This window comes from Dunckerocampus dactyliophorus, chromosome 15 (assembly GCF_027744805.1).
Source record: "Dunckerocampus dactyliophorus isolate RoL2022-P2 chromosome 15, RoL_Ddac_1.1, whole genome shotgun sequence".
Lineage (NCBI taxonomy): Eukaryota > Metazoa > Chordata > Actinopteri > Syngnathiformes > Syngnathidae > Dunckerocampus > Dunckerocampus dactyliophorus.
The window spans coordinates 9,551,343-9,570,739 of NC_072833.1; the positions used below are offsets into that span (position 1 = coordinate 9,551,343).

Sequence of the window (19,397 nt, forward strand, 5' to 3'; positions counted from 1 at the left end):
CTTTTTTCATCTTTTTGCCAACTTGATGAAAAAGAGCTGGATAAATGGACAAAAGATGAGATGAGAAGTTATCCCATGTGCAAGAAGCCAAGGACACAATTTAAAATGGATTAAATGGGGAAAAAAGAGGGCGGGATGGAAGCGGAATGGGATGAAAGAGGCTAAGGGAAAATAGGATTAAAAGAATGAGGTGTGAATGAAAAAAGAGGAGACAAAAGAGAGAAACATACACGGATGAGAGGAGCGCTAGAATGACTTTGAAAGGAGGGATTAGAGGTGAAATAAAACCTGGAATCTCAAACGCAGCCGAGAACTTTCAGAAAGATGGCGGACACGACAAGGGAAAGGAACCTTGATGGCGATGCCATGATGGCCGCTGCTGGAAGGAAGCGACAGACGTCGGGTTTGAAGGTTGGAGGGAAAAGAAAAGTAGGAACAAAACCAGATAAGGCTTTTGTGTGTCACGGGGTCAGCGGAGATGGCAGGCGTGTAATCGGCGCCGCGCTGTGTATGGACCGCCATTTTGGTGAAAGAGATTAGCTACACACCTCTCCTCTCCAATGGGCTTGTTTCCCAGCGCCAAGTGACGCTGAGACCCCTGCTCACACTCCATACGACCCCAACACACACACACACCAGCATCACCTCCAACTAACAGCATTAATTGCTGCACATAGACACACACACACACACACACATGACTCTGACACCCTGCCCCCACCCCTGCCCCCTCCTCTCCCCGCCCTCCACTTGTCATTTGTCTGCCAATCTGTCCTGATGCATAGCGAATCCAACCAGGTCTTTTATTATTCACCCTCCTTTTTCTCTCCTCCTCCTCTCTTCCCTCGCTCCGGGGGTGGACCGGGCGGCGGGGGGGGGCGGGTTTGTCTTTTTCCCACAGGTTTTGCCAGAGCCGGCCCGGTCGCAGGCTTCCAGGGTGACACGTTGCTTCTGGCCTTCAGTGACTTGAGACAAGTAGGTCTTTGTCTCCGTCGTAGTCGTCCTCTCTCCTTCCTTTCTTCTGACGCTATCTTTTCTTCCTCCTCTCGCGTCCCTTTCATCCTTTCTCCTTGTCTTCCTCCTCCATTTGGACAACTGTGGGACAAGTGTCCTTTAAAATGCAAACAGGAACTATTTTTGTGACATTTTGAGGCTTGAGTATATAAAAAGCACCGCTTCTTTGACATGTGAACACGTTTAGTTGTGAACGTCATGACGTCCAACAACTTTTAATTAGGTTGTGATGAAATGTAGGCAGCGGCGCTGGAACGGTTCAAGTACCAAAGTGAAGCGTGATGGTGTCCTCCCCGAAGGAGGAAGTATCCCGTGTGGGTCAAACAGAACCGCCAGTGGTGTTTTTGGACTTTTGAGTGCTAGCTCTGCTGTGAGTGTGTGAAAGTGTGTGCGTGTGACAGCGGATGACGGATGGGCCGGCAGGACGGAGCGAGGACGATGAATGAGGTGACGGACAGAGACGGATAGCCCTTTATCCCTCCGTCACAATCCCGCTTTCTCCCTCCCTCGCTTCTCTTTCTGCGCCTGTCGGGATGATGCAGTGCCTCTGGAGGAACGTCCATGTTTACTCCAACACCCCCTCAGCTTCATCCTCCTCTTCCTCAGCTCGTCCCTCCTTTTCCTGCCTCCCGTCCATCTCCTGGCTCCACTTTCTTTCTCTCCCGACTCATTGTTTTTGCCGCCATTCTCATCAAATCAAAAGAAGCTTTCACACCTCACGTCATGTGCCACCGCGTCTCCTTTTCACACACGCATTCTTTGGCCTGCGCCACCGCCGCCTTCTCACGCGCGCTTCCGTACGTGCTCATACGCGCCCAACGACGCTTTGGTGCGAGCGACTTGCTCGTGAATGCTCGATAAATCATGCTGACGGCACCGTCAGTTGTGTGGTCAGACCTTGGTGTTCTGCAAGGTTCCGGGGTCCTGGGATCGGGCCGAGATGGCAGTTCCCCGAGGAGACACACATGCACGCACACACACACACACACATATTATAAGAACATGAATCAAGTGGAATTCTGTCAGCTGGTTTTAGTTATGTTGTGTAAACGATGAGCTGATCAACATTTAGTTTTCATGTTTGACTCATCTGCAGTTCAGTTTATTCAGATTACAAATCTGTCCATTCCATTTACAGCGCCAACACATTTTAGAATGTTTTAGTCGTGTGTATGCGTGTTCCAAACTTAGTGACTAGCCAGTGACAGGAAGTCTCGTGTGTATTTCTGTGGAATGTCCACATGTCCATCAGGAAGACGTGTAGTCGCCACCTGGCTGTCCTGTTTGTTTTGCGGTGCCGTCTGAGTGCTGCCAAACCGATAACATCCCGATATACCGGACTTCCCACACGCTCGTGTCTTTAGATATTTTGTGCTCGTGTGGCCTGTGGAGGTCCTTGCACCACACTTCTGCCGTTGCATCAGAAGTCCAGGTCCAGTTCAGGTCCGGGCCGAGCCCTCACACTCAGCCACATGAGTCACCCGTTGACCTTGTCAGCCCCGTGATCAGGAAGGCGCTTGGACGCGAGTGAAGGGAAAAAGGCTCTGGCCCGGTTCTGAATCGACCGAGAGGAAGGGAACGCTGAATGCATGGAGATGTTGATGGCGATTGAAAGCGTCCAGTCAGGTGAAAGTGATACGTGCGGGGTGGTCTCTCCACCTCGGGGGGGCATCAATAGCAGGGGGAAAGAGGCCCAAAGGAAGGATGAGCAGCAGATGGACACACACACCACACACAGGCAGACATGACTGCTTTTAGAAAGACAAAAAGACTTTTTTGATGGACACAGAAAAGCCATGATGGTTTCTATGACGACAGCTTCAAATCTGGACAAGACCAAAATGTGGCCTTTCGACCCCCCCTGGCCTTTTCTTTTCTTCCTGTTGGCTTCCCACATCATCACTGTCTGTAATCTTACTACACACTCGGTAGGCAAGAAGGACATTTATGTCCATCCACTTCTACATCAACACATCCATATACTAGTACAGTATGTAGAAAGTCTGAGTCGGCACTATTTTTATCAGTTACGGATGCTCTCATCCTGATCACGCACACACACGCGGCGGGTGCAGTGGAAGGTCAGTGGGATCACTGTCGGTGCCAGGGAGGGTGGGAACTTGTTTTTAGACCCCCTCAAACTCTCTTATCTGATGGTACATGCGCGCCCTGCTTTGCACTACCTGCACATGCACACTGTATGTGCGTGCGTACGTGCACGCCAGTGCAGGGCTAATGGCAGAAAGCAAAAACGTTCTTATCTGCGGATTTATGAGTCGAAGCTGGTGCTGGTGTGGGAGAGGTCGCCGTGTGCGCTTCTCGACCTCCGCCTCAACTTCCTGTCCTGTCTGCGGCTGGGCTTTATCGCCACGACAACAGGTCAGCCAGTGGTCAGGACAACAGAGCCGCTCGGGGCCACCCGATTGGACGGGATTGCCGCTTCCAGCTCGTGGTCAGCCAGCGGTCAGCTCGTTGAAAGTCGCCGCGAGTGGACCTCAGGCTCGTGCATGGTGGACGTTCACATGCGCTGACCGGGTCGGGTCATTGTTCTGTGCTATCAGTGGTGACCCCGCTGTCAGTCTCACCAATAAGACTTGCATCACACACTTCCTGCATGTGTGTTTCCTGTTTTGAGGTTCTTGCAGAGGCAGGCCGTTGGATATGCTGATGTGCTAGTTGTTAGCTGAGCAATGAATCTGTCTATGTTTGGAGCTAACGAGCTGCTCTTCTGTCATTATTGCTCTTTATTTTCCCAGCATGCATCAGCCACTTGCTTCGTAAACGTAGCGCCAGACCTCTCTTAATATTTCCACCATCACTCTTTTGGACCTTTCTCTTCCCTCTCTCTCCTGCACAGTGTCTTTCTCAGCCCGTACCTCGTTTTGCTTATATTGGCCAACATTGGATGGTTTAAGCATCTTTAATGTACTAAATTAAACCCCTCATTCCTTTCATTTTTCTGTATGCAGCCCTCATTGGAAAATGTTAGGACACCCCTAGTTTATGTGGTTCATCCAGAGAGTAAAGCGTCAACGTGGATAGCGGCTCGGCCTGATAACCTCTGGCCTCAAAGGTCAAGTGATGTCCATCTGCGTCTTAAAACACTTTCCCAGTGATGAGTCAGCAGACGTCCTGGGATTTGACGGCATACTCTTAATGAGGAAATGTCTGTTTGTCGTGTTTCTTCAGCATGTAGCTAAAGCAGTTTGGGTGATTGACAGGTGTCTCTTAGCCTGCGTGACCTCTTGAGCCTGAAATCCGGCGAGGAATGAAAGTTTGTGAGACGTAAATGCCGGCAAGAAGGAGGGGGGCGGGGTTTATCCGACCGCTGACAGACGACTGTTCTCCATCGCAGCGCCGGCAAGCACTTTGGTGCTTTTAGGAAGTCGGATGAGCGCCGCGATGGATGCCAACATGTCTGTTTGGCCTTTGGTGGCTGTGACCCCCCACCTCCGAGAGCACTGCTGACAGACTGCTGTCAAAGTGATGTTTTTTCCCTCAAACACTTGCTAACTCAAGAAGCTTATTCGCGTTAAAAAGTGATGACTGACAGGCCGTCAATACGGTGGCTTTACCTGCTTTTAGTGACCTTTAACCTTGGGCTGTTGGCATGAACTATTTGGTCTGATGCCGCTCACTCACAGCAAGACATTGTGTGTGTGTGCATGTGTGTGCATGCAGTGTTTTATAGGTAGGGGGGAGATATCACCGACACACCACGTGTACATGTGCACATATAGCCGACAATCGCAATTGCTCCTCCACAGTTACTTTCACAAACTAATACACTAGAAAGCAATAGAAAGGCTACAAATTAGTCCACAAAGTCTATGCCTCCTTCGCCGGGCGCCATATTGGGGCAGTGGCAGCGGCCATGTTGGCAGCCATGGTATCATAACATGTGAAAGGCGGGGTTGACGTGTTTTCTACATAACATAGTTGCCCTGGAGATAACACTTTGATCTGTGGTTCGTTCAACTGTTTTACTTGAACTTAGTGAAGTTGGATGTCGGCAATAGCAGTTTGAGTTCAAAGGTTGAAGCTGTGTTGTTGTCGCTTGTGTATTTCTCTCGTGTGCGACTCCTTCCAAGCGCCCACCCTCCCACATGTGGTTTCGCTCTCCATCCCCCTCGTCCTCTCTCATCCCTCGCTCACATATGGTTTCTCTCTTGTGTGTTTGGTGTTACCCAGAGTTCACTGGGGCTCCTGCCTTGTGTGTGTGCACGTGTTTGTGCGTGTGTGTGTGTGTGTTATGCAACAATGTGGGTCACTTCAAGGCAGATGATGGTGTCCCTTCACTGTGCTCCCTTTTGTGTGTGTGTGTGTGTGTAGCTGCTGGAGCTGTTCACGCAGTGGGACTGGTCCAGCTACCTCGCTGACTACGGAAAAGCCAGCTGCAAGTATCTGCGCGTGAACCCGCACACCGCCCTGGCCCTGCTGGAGAAGTGAGTTGCCGTCATCGTTCATCCTCTTCCTCACATGTTATACTTTCCTTTCAGCTCCTCTTGTTCTCCTTCTGTCTACTTTGTTTGTTGTGTACTGGCAGGTTGTTGAACCCGTGAGTATTGCGTGTCATCACGTCGTCGTCCAATAACTAGTGTCCAGCTAACAGTGTGAACATGCATGCATGCTGTTTAAAATGTCTTCATTTAGACACGCGTGTCTTCATGTAGACACAGGAAAACGAGTGCTGTGTCTCAATTGGTACACTTCCGTACTTACATGTGGTCATTTGAGTGCATAAGTGCGTTCACACTGAGATATACTGGGACAATACAGTGCAGGACAAACAGACTAGTTTGTTATGTGCAATACTGTATGAAAACCAAGGCAAACTTTGGGCGAATACCGAATCATATGAAAAGTGGGGCGTACGAAAACCGAGGTTTGACTATATTGTGATCATCATGTCAGCAAAGTGCGCAATGACAGTAATGGATTTGGGACAGCACTGTTAACATTCACACACTCAGGAACAAAGTGCACTGTGTACACAGTATACTTAGAATACATTCTATCTGAGACACAGCATAGGTAGTAATCACTTCCTGTGTGGTGATAGCCGTGTGGCTGCATCTTAGACAAAAGAAGAATGTAGACAAAGCTGTTTTCCTTCAACATGGCCGTGATGGAGACCCAAGACAGTGCTGCTCCCGTTAGTCCTCTTAACGAGTTGGTTCCCTTCACTTGCATACATACCCTCACTGCTACATACTTGTTACCTTAAAGAAAAGCACGTCAGTGAATGGCGGACTAAACAAGTCACTTACTTCTTACAACTAATGAACTCAGACGCTGGACTTGTGTTGATCCAATCACACGATCAAGGCAATCTTTAGTGTTTGTCTTAACTACTGTGTGTGTGTGTGTGTGTGTGTGTGTGTGTGTGTGTGTGTGTGTGTGTCAGGATGCGGGAGAGCAGCAGGAAGAACAACGTCTTCGCTCAGTTCAGAAAGACGGACCGCGACAGACAGAAACTGATCGACACCGTCATCAAACAGCTACGCAATGTCATTGCGCAACAGCAGCACACCTGAAAGGCCAGGCCTCTTTGACCTTTCCTCACATTGGTCTTCCTCACTGATGGCAATAGTGTGTGTGTGTGTGTGTGTGTGTGTGTGTGTGTGTGTAAAAAGGGATGCACTGAGATGATTGACAAGGGAACTTGAGCGTAGAGTTTGTAGTAATAGAACACTACTGGTGAGGGAAACATGATCATGTGCCTAATCAATAAATAGAAAGATTCTATATTGACTTAGTTGTCTCTTTCTTAAAACTTCTGGTGCTACCCGGTGGGGCGGAGTCACAGCGGCAATGAACCTGCTAATGTGGAAGCAATAAAGATAAGATTTTCACAATGAAAGCCTGCCTAGGCCATTGCAGGCCAGCGTGAATGAATCCTGTGTGAGCGCCGGCGTAAACGTGCATGAGGACACACAAGCCTAATGAAGATGGATGAGACAGCGCGCACACGACGGCTGAGCTCCCGCTTATCGATGACTGCGGCGGGCCAAAGGTTACAGAAACAACTGTGGGACTGCTTTTATTTTGGCAGCACGGTGCTGCATCACCTCTTGTCACATTTCCCCTCCACGCCATCTCAAGTCAACATGAGGGGTGAACGCCTAAGTGTTACCATGACAACACAATCAAGACTTTTCAAGTGTGTGTGCATGTGCACACTGACTTTCTGCAGGCCTCTGAAGGCCAATCAAAACACCTCGGCTGTGAAAGGTGTGTCACGGGAAATTGAAAATGTTTGCTCACAGAACTCTCACACACACACAGTAGGTGAGTGTTTTGGTTAAGTGTTAAAAGCTCAAATGGACATAAGTGGGGAATGTAAAGATAAGACGCCTTTGCGCACACACCCACATAGTAAGTCTAATTATCTAACTTCCCCACACGCGCACAAAAAGCCATGACGAGGTAAGTCGTTACAGCCGGGAACATGCAGGAACATGCAGTGCTGTGTTGCTCCACTAGGCGGTGACATTGAGCTGCGAGCCAATGAGCTGGGGGGCTGGAAGGGCGCGTGCGCGTGAAACACCTGCGCACACGCGGGGTCACGACCCCAGTCTGGTCGTCATTACGTAACACACAATGACCACTCAGACCAAGAAGCGGGTGGTCATCAAGAAGAAGTTTGTCCGCCTCCATGATGAACTTTTACAATGTTGACTTTAGAGTTTCACGCACTTCCGGTGTGCAGGTGACTGGTTCAAGTGAGGGGGGTGTGGAGGGTGTGAGGGGGAGGAGGGTGGTCGTCCAGGAGCTGAAGGAGGTGGAGCAGAGGGGCGGGGAGGTTTTTTTGGGGGGGACCTTGGCCGCTGCCTCCTCGCTATATAAACACTCATTTGACTGACACACACACGCACAGTGCGCACACACACGCGCGCGCTGCCTCCCAGCATCCTCACCTTCTTCTTCTTCTTCTTCTTCTTCTTGGTCCACCTGGAGGCAGGGGCCGTCCACAGGAGACAAGAGCATGAGGTGGTCCATGTGTTAGAAGCCCGCGAGTCCCCCCCCTCCCCCAGGAAAAGCGTCCATCAGCATGTTCGTCAGCTTCGACGTGCTGTCGGCGTTGGCCACGCTGGCCGCGTGCGTGCTGTGCGTGGCGCTGCTGCTTGCCGTGTGTCAGCAGCTGTGGCAGCTCCGATGGACGTCCACGCGGGACAAGAAGTGCAAGCTGCCCATGCCCAAAGGCTCTATGGGCTTCCCCTTCATCGGAGAGACGTGTCATTGGCTCCTGCAGGTAAGCCTTCATGACTTCACCTTATCGCGCGCACTTATCATTGGGGAGGGGTTCAGGTGGTCTTGATTTGATTGACAGGCTGGAGGAGGCAGAGGATGCTTTCAGAAAGATCAACATGTGCAGAGATGAGATACTAGTGCTGCTGGGCGTCACATACATAAGGAAATATTCTATACATTAAATCAAATATTATGGTGGATCACATTCAACTGAGAAAAAGTATAAATATTGAATGTTTGAACAAGAAAACTAACAAAAAATATGTGCATATATCTGCTCATAAGATTTTTGAAAAAGTCAATCCTATCAAAGTGGTCCCCCCTGCATACTCGGAAGAAAAGCTTTGACACCCCTCACATGCATGATCCATATGCACATGTGTTATATGCATTATCTATAAAGTCTAAAGACATAAGAAAAAAATGCATATATTTTAAATGTTTAATTTGTTTAATTTAAAATAATTAATAATAAAATAAATGTTTAATTTTGTTTATGCAATATAAACATATGCGTCCGTTCATTTTCGCGTTTATATTTATTCATTATTTATTTATCTTTATTATTTAATTGTAGTTGTTTTTAAAATTCATTTATTTATTTATTCATTCATTATTAATGAAATTAAACCTTTTGGGTGTAATGTATGTAGGCGATATATTACACGTGTATATTATATGACCAGACTGTATGGACACCCTGTATAACATATAGATCCCATACATGACATACACATCACACCCAAATGACATATTAAGAATATACACACATATACCACACATGCTGTACACGCACGCACGCACACACACACACACACACACACAGTATACATCGAGAGTATATGACACATATGTATGACATGTACATGATAAATGTGTGACACATGACATATACATATGACATATATGTATGGCAAATAGTACATATTCTGGTGTGTGTATATAGATATATATACACACATAAATACATATATATGACATATAAATGACATATGTATGAGGCATAACATTACATATACACGTATATGTATGCATATACTGTGTATATATATATATATATATATATATACATACATACATACATATACACGTATGTATGAGACATACGAGTACATGATGTGGTCAGGACTCCATGACTCCCATTGAGCTTTACTGCATGTCTTCATTCACTCAGACGCTGACACCTGCTAAAATTGTTCCACACGACGTGCACGTCGTTGTCAAGCGTGTGTGAGGAGCGTGAACGGATGCTCCAATTTGCCAAACATGCCGGTGAAGGCATCGCTGCTCCTCTTTGTGTTGTCTTCAATACAACATCAAACACTACTCCACCACACTTTTTTGTACTGTTCGGCATCGACGTTTAAGAAGCATCTCAAAATTCATGTAGTCCACACGCACACGCGTGCAAACACACACGCAGTGTTGATTTGGAGCTGACAAAAAGGCCTCAAGCGATCCTAAGAAGAACATGTCCTCACGCTGGCGTCTGCTGACTGAGGCTACTGCCGCATGTGGAGAGACAATGATGTTGGGCGGAGTCAAGCGTTGGATCAGAGTTGATATTTTTTGTCAATTAATCATCGCTGGTATTTTCTGTCAATCCGCTGTGTGACTGAAAGAAGCTGCTATGCGTTCAAGGTCAGTAGGAATGTTATGCATGAGTTGAATGTGAACCCTAAAGAAGGAAAGACAGAAGTAGAAACTTCGACGGACTCGTAAGTGCAAGATCACATGTGAGGAGACTCCAGCAGAAATGGTGCGCTGGTTCTTCTTGCTTTAGTGGGCTCACACAGAGCCAGGATTGTGTGGCGGGTGGCTTCATCTATAGAACGTTCCATTACTGCGGTCCAGCCCGCTGTGCACTACATAGCTGTGGTCACACACACGCACACACACACAGACAGCGCATCTTTTCGGTGTGCCATTTTGAGGACGTAGAGGACTTTTGTCTCATGTCTCTCAAGTGTCCTTCCATTTAGCTTTGATCCAGCTTTTGATGGAGACATGATGACTTTCACAACTACTTTATGTGGGACTACTTTATGTGGCGGAGGAACTTGAGTGGTGCAGTATGCGTGTGTGTGTGTGTGTGCGGGGGTGTGTGTGTGTGAGAGGGTATTAGCCGGGGTCCCGGGGTGAGCGCTTAGAGAGTTTTGAACAAGCATAATCTCCTTTTCTAAAATGTCCTCAGGTCAGGGGCCAACGCTCTCGCCTCCTCCTCCTCCCCTCTCTCTCCCCCGCCTCCCTCGCTCGCCCTTGCTGCATTCTACTGGTCTTCTTCTGAAGCGTCTCAACCTCCTTCCTTCATCTTCTTTCAAAGCAGCGCCCGACACACTCTTTACTCCTTTTCTTTACTCCTTTTCTTTTGTTTCCTCCTTTTCTTGCCTTTTCTTTTCTTTCCTGCTTTTCATGCTCCTTTTCTTTAGTCCTTTTTTTTCCTCCCTTTCTTTCCTCCTTCCTTCCTTCTTTGCTTCCTCTCCTCTCTTTCTGTTCCTCTGATGCCACGCCGTGACCGCAAGGCGACGCGGGTCATTGTCCAGTCCAGGCCTTGTCTCAGCATTCACACACACATGCACACGAACACGAACACGCACGCAAACACACACACACACACACACACACACACACACACACGCAGGTTCCCTGGCATCTCTGGCAGCGTCTGAATGATTGGCAGCTGAAAAGAGGCAAGGAATTCCCTTGCAGCCTTTGGCCTCCTTCCCTCCTCCTTGCTCTCACTTTTCATTTTGAACTTTTATTTCACGCTTGAGCACCACGTGCTCACCTCTCGTGTGCATCGTTGTGCACGCGGCAGCTGTCAATCACGCTGAGTGGCGGCTGACGCTTTGTCTGTCTCACCTGCTGCCTCTATGCCAGGCCAAGAAGTCCGTTAGATTGTCAGGCGGTTGCGCCAATGGCCGCTTAGCTCATCAGTTTGTCAGTCAGTCAGTCAGAGGGTCAGTTCATTAGTTGGCTGGTTGGTTAGTTGGTAAGTATGTTAGTTATTTAGTTGGTTTGTTGCTAAGTTAGTCGGTCGGTCTGTCAGCCAATACGTTCTTTATTTTTTAGGTCGTTTGGTAGGTTAGTTGGTCAGTCAGTCAATTAGTAGACGTGTGTGTTTGTCTTGAAGGTTTGTCCACATTTCCTGCTACTGTCCCCCCTCCTGCACAGACACACACGCCTGCAAAGCATCACCACGATATGTCAACACACACACGCACACACACACAGATGTAACTCAACATAATGAGCTGTGTTTTTTTGTCGGGTTCTAATAAAAGAGTCATTTGTTGGACATTTCCACAAGGCTACAAAGGAGACATTTATAAGGGCAAGCACAGGTTCGCCCCCGGGCCAACGCCAACAGAACACGCCAGTGTTTTTAGCGCCGCTCGGACACTGGGCATGTGCACGGACGCTAGAGAGATGTTCTAAAAGGTGGACAAAAGATTACTGCTGACGTGCACAAAAAGACACCAGTTGTTCTCGTGTTGTATGCCCACTTTAAGTGGCACATGCTGCCATCGTTAAGCGACATGTGGACACGGCCGCTCCGACCTCACCGCTATAATTTTACTTTGTGTGTGTGTGTGTGTGTGTGTGTGTGTGTGTGTGGTTATGTTCTCTTACAAGAGACGTGTGGCGTCATTACATCACAACTTTTCCATGCTTGCTGTGTGCATATTGGCAGATTTGGGATAAAAGAGGGGGAGTCCACTTCTCACCTTTTAAGCTAAATGTCATCCAGGCCACACCCACACCTGGCACACAAACACATGCACGCACACACGCACCCACACATTCGTAAGGAACAAGACATGAGAACATTTAGTGCGCTGCCAAAATAATGTGTGTGAAAAATAAAAGTGGAAGAAAAGAAGTGGAAAATTCATATAACTATGTACTATACGCACACACACACACACACACACGCACACACACACCAATCTGATGTTGTATCTTGGAGTGTGAAAGGGAGCCTTGTCTGGCTACCTAAGGAACTCCCTGCCACTGTGTGCGTGTGCGTGCATGTGTGTGTGTGTGTGTGTGTAGTCAGACATACTAAAGCACTCTACATCCATGTGGCAGCAAAATGTAGCTTGGAAAACAACACACACACACACACACACACACACACACACACACACACACACCCTGAGGGCTCCAGAGGCCAGTCGGCAACCTGGTGTGTGTTTGCGTGTGTGTGTGTGTGTGTGTGTGTGTGTGCAGTAAAAAGAGGAAGTGTACAGGAGCTGTGAAAAGAGTTGAGCTCAGTAGGTTGAAGGCAGCAAGAAGCGAGGAGAAGGAGAAAGAACGTCTTAAAAAGTGCAAACATGGTGGAAGAATCCAGAAACATTCTCACGTCTGAGTGCCGACGGTCACTTTCACGGGCGCGCCAGCCAAGACAAAACGTCAGCACCTCATGAAAGGCGCGAGTCTTGGGTAGGTTATCACAGGCCAATGCTAACTGTTAGCAGCACGTTTGCGGCGCTGCAGCTGTGCTAAATTTGATAGGATGAGGAAGTGGGCAGGGCTAAGGACAGCTGTGTTGCTGGCAGATTCCGTTTAAAGAAAAATCAACAGGTTGCTTGTAGCATGCTAATAACATGGCTGTGTCTGAAATGGAATAATTCTGTCAGTACACATCGATGAGTATACTGTGCACACTGTACTTATGTGCCGGTGTGATGCTCTCCCAAATTCATTACTGTCATCTTACACTTACCAGAAATGACACAATATTTACTGTTACTCCTCAGCTACCATCTTCTCAATGTAGTCCCTGCCCTGCCGCTACGTAGCCAAAATGGCGACTATTGAGGGTGGTAAGTATCCAGCACTGTGCACTCACTCTTTCGGGCGTTTTGAGTGTAACATCCAGCTACTGACTGCTACTGAGTGCACTGCATTTTGCCTTACTTCTCAGTGTGAACGCACTTATGCTCTCATAAGATTAAGTGCAAGTAAGGTAGTGTACCAATTGAACTAGTCCTATAGGATGCCCCCTGCTGGTCTGGAGTGTCAGACTATCGCTCACGTCATACACTCAAGTGGATGTATATGTGTGTGGACACCAGGGTCAAACCAGTTAGTGTTGTCACGCCGATTCACAGTCGGGCCTCTCCATGTTTGTTTACTTTGCACGTTTTTGTGAATTTTATGAATTTACTACCAGTGTGTGTGTGTCACCACACGGATGTGTGTGAATACCATGCTTGTGTGTAACACAGCAAGCTGCCCCGGGCGCACACACACACACACACACACACGGGCATTTACAGTGACCGTTCCTGCTCAGAGGTCAGCTGGCTAACTGGAGTGGCTCCAGCTAGGCTCCATGGGGGTTCATGAGATGCCGAACCACAAACAGCGTTCATTGTGGGCTGGCGAGGGTCCAAACTGATCCAGTTGTCTGCTCTGTCCAGGGTTCAGGTTTCCACGCCTCGAGGAGGCAAAAGTACGGCAACGTGTTCAAGACCCACCTGCTGGGCCGCCCGCTGATCCGGGTGACGGGCGCGGAGAACGTGCGCAAGGTGCTGATGGGCGAGCACACGCTGGTGACGGTGGACTGGCCGCAGAGCACCGCCGCCCTGCTGGGACCCAACTCACTCGCCAACAGCATCGGAGACATCCACCGCAAGAGGAGGAAGGTCAGTACACGCCGCCATCTTGTGTCGTTCCTTCGCTGTCTGGGGGAAAGAATTAGTGATGAGCTGCTTCTTCTCTGCTGCCCTTAATTCCTCCCTGACACCGCCCATTATCTCACTTTCCTCCGTCTTTTCCTCGCCAGAACCATTTCAGGTAATCAGCCACTTACAGCCATTATCCCCTCGTCCCCAGGGCGCATTCTTTCCTCACACTCAACCCGGTGCGTTTCCTGTAAGTCAGGCCTCTCACTTTGTCCTGCTGGCTCCTCCAGGAGGTGGGTGGGGTCAACTTTGGCGGTGCCCAGGGACGGTGAAGGGTCGGCTGGGTTTAATCTGGACTCTGATCCCCTGGCGTATCCCTGGAGACCCCTGCACTAACCTCATGTAATGACCCATGATTAGGAAGGCACAAAGAGGGGCTTTCTGTGGGGGCACAACACACACACACACCTTAACATGTGGACCGAGGTGGCGAAAGTGAAGACGAGGACAAAGGAAAGACATGACAAACAGGGAAGACAACTTCTGTGATGAAGAACGCGCTGGCTCTGCTTTTGGGAAGGAAATGAAGCTGCTGTGTGGACAGATGCCAGTAGAGGGCGCTGCCACGCCCACTCTGTTTCCCCAACCACAAGAAAGACATGCTTTTATTGTGAAAGGAGGTGATTGTAACAACAGTAAAGCATAGTGGTATTTAAGTAGCTACTCTTCAACGTACATGACCATGGCTGCTCCACAAGTTTGGCTGAAGGGGCGGGGCTTGGCGTGAGCGAGGGAGTGGGGGGGAAGAAGAATAAAGGAGTCTTTACATGTCTGAGGAACCAGCGGCTCCCATAATTTAACACATATGGACGTTATTAGGACCACGGTGTGTGTGTGTGTGTGTGTGTATGTGTGTGTTTGCCGGAGGCTACACAAAGACAGTCACGTTTTTGTGGTGCAGCACAATGAGTGCTGAACAATCCCCCCTGACCCCCCATACTTAATTCGGGACATTCAAGGGTGACACGGTTAAAACACACAGATTGCTAGAATGCGTGTGTGTGTGTGTGTGTGTAAGCTGAACATCTTTTCCATGGAGCATCTTGCATCACCTCATGCAGGCGTGTCGCCTTCCTCAAATCATGCCAAAATAAGAAAACTTGGCCAAAAACACACTAACAAAAGCAGTGACATGCACACACTGGCTTTGAGGTCAGAGCGTGTGCGTAATCCCCCGCGGTCAGGCTGGCGAGCAACTCGTGTAAGACGATCCGTGAGCGGTGGGCCCTCGGGGCTCGGCGGCAGAGGAGACGCAGCAACGCTAATGTCTCGGAACGCTCTGGTACTATAAGCATGTGGCTAATAGCTGATGCTGACATGAAAGCGTGAAGACTGATTCACACTTCATTCTGACCTTGTGTCGCGGTGTCTGCATGTCTTCCTCGTGCACGCAGGTGTTTGCCAAAGTCTTCAGCCACGAGGCCTTGGAGTCGTACCTGCCCAAAATCCAGCAGGTGATCCAGGAGAGCCTGCGAGTGTGGAGCTCCAACCCTGAGCCCATAAACGTGTACAGGTAAGAAGATCCACTGAAAGGCCTCTCACAGAGCCAACCTTCTCCTCAGTGGGAATGCTTGCGTTCTTGCAGGGAGAGCCAGAGACTGTCCTTCACCATGGCGGTTAGGGTGCTGCTGGGCTTCAGGGTGTCCGAAGAGGAGATGAGGCACCTCTTCTCCACCTTCCAGGACTTTGTCAACAACCTCTTCAGCCTGCCCATAGACGTGCCCTTCAGCGGGTACAGGAAGGTACGAACGCAGTGCTGCCACACGTTTGGAAAGAAAGCACGTGCACACAGACTGAGGGCCTCTTTTTTTGTGTGCAGGGTCTCCGAGCGCGCGACACGCTGCAGAAGAGCATCGAGAAAGCCATCAGGGAGAAGCCGCTGTGCACGCACGGCAAAGATTACAGTGACGCCCTGGACGTCCTCATGGAGAGCGCCAAGGAGAACGGCACCGAGCTCACCATGCAAGAACTCAAGGTCACACAGAAAGTCCATACACACGCTTGTCCTTTCACTCATCAATCATCCAGCATGAGACACACACACACACGGTGGTGTACGGCACACCCTCTGTTTACGTATTTAAGTCATTCTGTGGAAACTCAACTCTGTCTCTCCATGTGGTTTCTGGGTTAAGTCCAGGGCCAAAAATAAGTCAACACTCCCCCTGCGAGGGGTCTGAAAGAGGCCTCCTGTACACACACACACTCACACACACACACACACACACACACACACACAGAGTTAACTGGGGAGGCCCTGTTACTGAGCCCATGCATGCATATACGACACACACACACACTGTTATTTATTCCTTTGCTTTATTCCCGCCAAGCAGTGACATTAGCACGTTAGCATTCCTTCTCCGAGCGTTTTCGTGACGTCACATGTTCTCCCCGCCCTTCTCACAGGAATCCACCATTGAGCTGATCTTTGCTGCCTTCGCCACCACGGCCAGCGCTAGCACCTCCCTCATCATGCAGCTCCTACGCCACCCCCCCGTCCTGGAGCGTTTGCGGGAGGAGCTGAGGGGGCGGGGCTTCCTTCACAATGGTTGCCTGTGCCCCGAGGGAGAGCTTCGTCTGGACACAATCGTCAGCCTCAAGTACCTGGACTGCGTCATCAAGGAGGTCCTCAGGCTCTACACCCCCGTGTCTGGGGCCTACCGGACCGCCATGCAGACCTTTGAGCTGGACGTAAGTGAGCTAGACAAGACCGCGACGGCATCTGTAAAGCTGATGCTCATCTTTACCATTGCTGTCTTTTGGCTTCCAGGGGGTGCAGATTCCAAAGGGCTGGAGTGTGATGTACAGCATTCGCGACACCCACGACACGTCATCCGTCTTTAAGGACGTGGACGCCTTCGACCCCGACCGTTTCAGTCAGGAGCGTGGTGAAGACAAGGAGGGGCGCTTCCACTACCTCCCCTTTGGCGGCGGTGTGCGCTCCTGCCTGGGAAAGCAGCTGGCCACCCTCTTCCTGCGCATCCTGGCCATCGAGCTGGCGAGCACTAGCCGCTTCGAGCTGGCCACGCGACACTTCCCCCGCGTGGTCACTGTACCTGTGGTGCACCCGGTGGACGGGCTGAAAGTCAAGTTCTACGGCCTGGACTCCAACCAGAACGAGATCATGGCCAAGTCGGAGGAGCTGCTCGGAGCCACCGTGTGAAGGCCGGAACAGTGGCGGCGAGCGTGCCATCAAGGGAGAAGAGCAAGGATCGATGCAAGGACAAGACATTTTCTTCTGTTCTGTCGTTGAAGACTAAACAAATAAGACGGAAGGAGTCTTCACTTCCTCTTCCAGCTGGTTGACTTTCCTCCAAGAAAGGAAAAAGCTGCCAAAAAGGTTCTGCTCTAATCTGTTTCTTCTTCTCCAACTAAACATGCGCAAACAAAGCTAAGGAGGATCATTGGAGCTTCTGGGGAAGCTCAGATGGATCAAACAGGGTACAGGAGGACAAAAACGTCTAATGGGGGTTCACTTAAGTGTTTGACATCCCGCTTGCAGTTCCCCACAACTAAAATGTCTCATTGTTCGATGACTTGTAGTGCATTTCCTGATTGGCTGAACCTCTGAAGTGATGGTTTGTGGGAAGATGAGGCAACACAACCATGAAGCTCACAGCTAACAGCTAGCATCACAAACACTTAATATATAAACAACAAAGCAGATTCCATTGAAGCCACTTTGTGACTGGAATGAGATCGGTGGGCGGAGCTTAGGCAAACTCCAACCAACCAAAGCCCGAGAGGGACGGACCAACGAGGTTTAAGGGTCTCAACACCACTGAGATGTTCATGAAAGAAAAGTATTGTTGTTGCTGCTTCTTTTTTGTATTCTATATACAAACTAATGTGCACCATCTTTACAATCAAATAGTCAACAGCCAAGTCAATGTGTATATAAATATAAATATAAAGAAATAAATTTAAGATCTGCATCTTGTAAAAAGCAAAAGGAGCGTTGTTTGTATCCGCAAGGGAAATCATCTACTACTACTAATCTAATATTAATGTTATTATTCTTGTTTTTAGCTTGAAAGAAAATACTGCTTTGATATCAGATGTTCATAGTTCAAATTGCTGACTGATGAACACACAGAGAACACAAAAAGAAGAGAAAGACAAAGCACTTGGAGATTAGAATATTTTAGAAGTACAAGCGACTACATTTCTTCAATTGTACATATTTGTACTTTGTTTTTGTAACCTTGTTCAATATACTCCTGTAATAAAACATGGAAGAAAAAAAACCCATCTCAATTTTGCACTCAAACGTCAAGGTCACATCCTCCTGGCAAGGTCACATTCACAAGGTCAAAGGGCAAGTTGGCTATCAAACACCAGGCAGAAGTTTGCATACACACACACACACACATTAACAGGCCTATTAACACACACATGATTACACAGATATTAACACACCTTAACACTCACACATGACCGCACACGCGCACACACACACACACACACACACACTAACGCACGCCCATATTAACACACACATTTACAGAGGAACACACATGACCTGACACGTAACACGTGAGATATATCATGTGACACCAGCTCACCTGAGATGCTGACATATTGATTTTGTCTAAGATGATGACCCATGACCCAGAGAAGCCAGCGGGGGGCTGATGACATCACTTCATCATCGAGAAGGCGATGAAGTGAAAATGGAAACGTGAAAGTGAAAGCGGATCCAAGCAATCAATAGACCAACGATAATGATCAGTGTTGTTTGACGTCTTTGTTCTCCTGCTTCCTCATGCGTGGTTGGCAGGGTTGCGATGCCGTGGAAAAGACCAACATCAGACAGTTAGGACGTACTCACACTAGAACATTAGCGCCGTGATGAGCTTGGGTTCTATTCCCACTCCCTCTCCTTTGGGCTATAACCCATTTACTTGTCCCATCACTCCCATTTTCATGTTTTACTGACATTTTCCTAACTTTGTGGATTATTTCCAGTCTTACTCTGAGTCATTCTGATTATTTTGTCCAGGGTGGCTGCTGTCATTAATTCCTGGCGAGGTGCAATCGCATTAATTAAATAACATGTTCTTATTACGCACACAAATGTAGACTTTATTATGCACACAAATGTAGTCGTGACCTGCCAACATGTATGAATTTGTCTTACTCGGCATGCAATTTGACTCTTGAATATGTTTGTATGCTTCACTGCTCTCCATTTTGTTGCATTTCGCTCGTTTCAGTTTTGAGTTCTGTCTGTACAATACAGATAAATAAATAGATGTTATCATTTTCTCAATAGTATTCCAAATCAGGAGGGGGGGTGTGAAAACATTGCTGTCCCCCAGTCAAGGCATGACAGAAAATAACTGAGAACTACTACTCTAATTATACACATTTCCTGGACAATTTAGTGTACTGTGAGGAAAACACTATCTTTAGGCTGCATTGTCCAAGCCC

General features: G+C 48.5%; 2 protein-coding genes across 2 annotated transcripts in view; both read left to right on the top strand.

The window, feature by feature from the left end:
* Positions 1-6,640, top strand: part of exoc6b (exocyst complex component 6B) — a 24,532-nt gene extending 17,892 nt beyond the window's left edge. Inside the window, exons 20-22 of the mRNA XM_054800092.1 lie at positions 902-975; positions 5,347-5,459; positions 6,422-6,640. Coding sequence (XP_054656067.1) covers positions 902-975; positions 5,347-5,459; positions 6,422-6,551 — 317 coding nt within the window. The 3' untranslated portion in view covers positions 6,552-6,640. The remainder of the gene's footprint in view (positions 1-901; positions 976-5,346; positions 5,460-6,421) is intronic.
* Positions 6,641-7,907: 1,267 nt separating this feature from the next.
* LOC129168486 (cytochrome P450 26B1) lies at positions 7,908-19,065 on the top strand. The gene is made up of 7 exons (XM_054753810.1): positions 7,908-8,269; positions 13,698-13,922; positions 15,356-15,474; positions 15,547-15,703; positions 15,781-15,936; positions 16,371-16,655; positions 16,735-19,065. The coding sequence occupies exons 1-7, from the start codon at positions 8,069-8,071 to the stop codon at positions 17,125-17,127; spliced, it is 1,536 nt and encodes a 511-aa protein (XP_054609785.1). The 5' UTR covers positions 7,908-8,068; the 3' UTR covers positions 17,128-19,065.
* The last annotated feature ends 332 nt before the right edge of the window (positions 19,066-19,397 follow it).

Excerpts from the sequence above, each read along its gene's own strand:
- LOC129168486 (XM_054753810.1), top strand. The coding sequence starts at position 8,069 with ATGTTCGTCAGCTTCGACGTGCTGTCGGCGTTGGCCACGCTGGCCGCG. Across the intron at positions 15,475-15,546 it reads GAGCCCATAAACGTGTACAG|GGAGAGCCAGAGACTGTCCT; the intron begins GTAAGAAGATCC and ends GCGTTCTTGCAG. Across the intron at positions 15,704-15,780 it reads CCTTCAGCGGGTACAGGAAG|GGTCTCCGAGCGCGCGACAC; the intron begins GTACGAACGCAG and ends TTTTGTGTGCAG.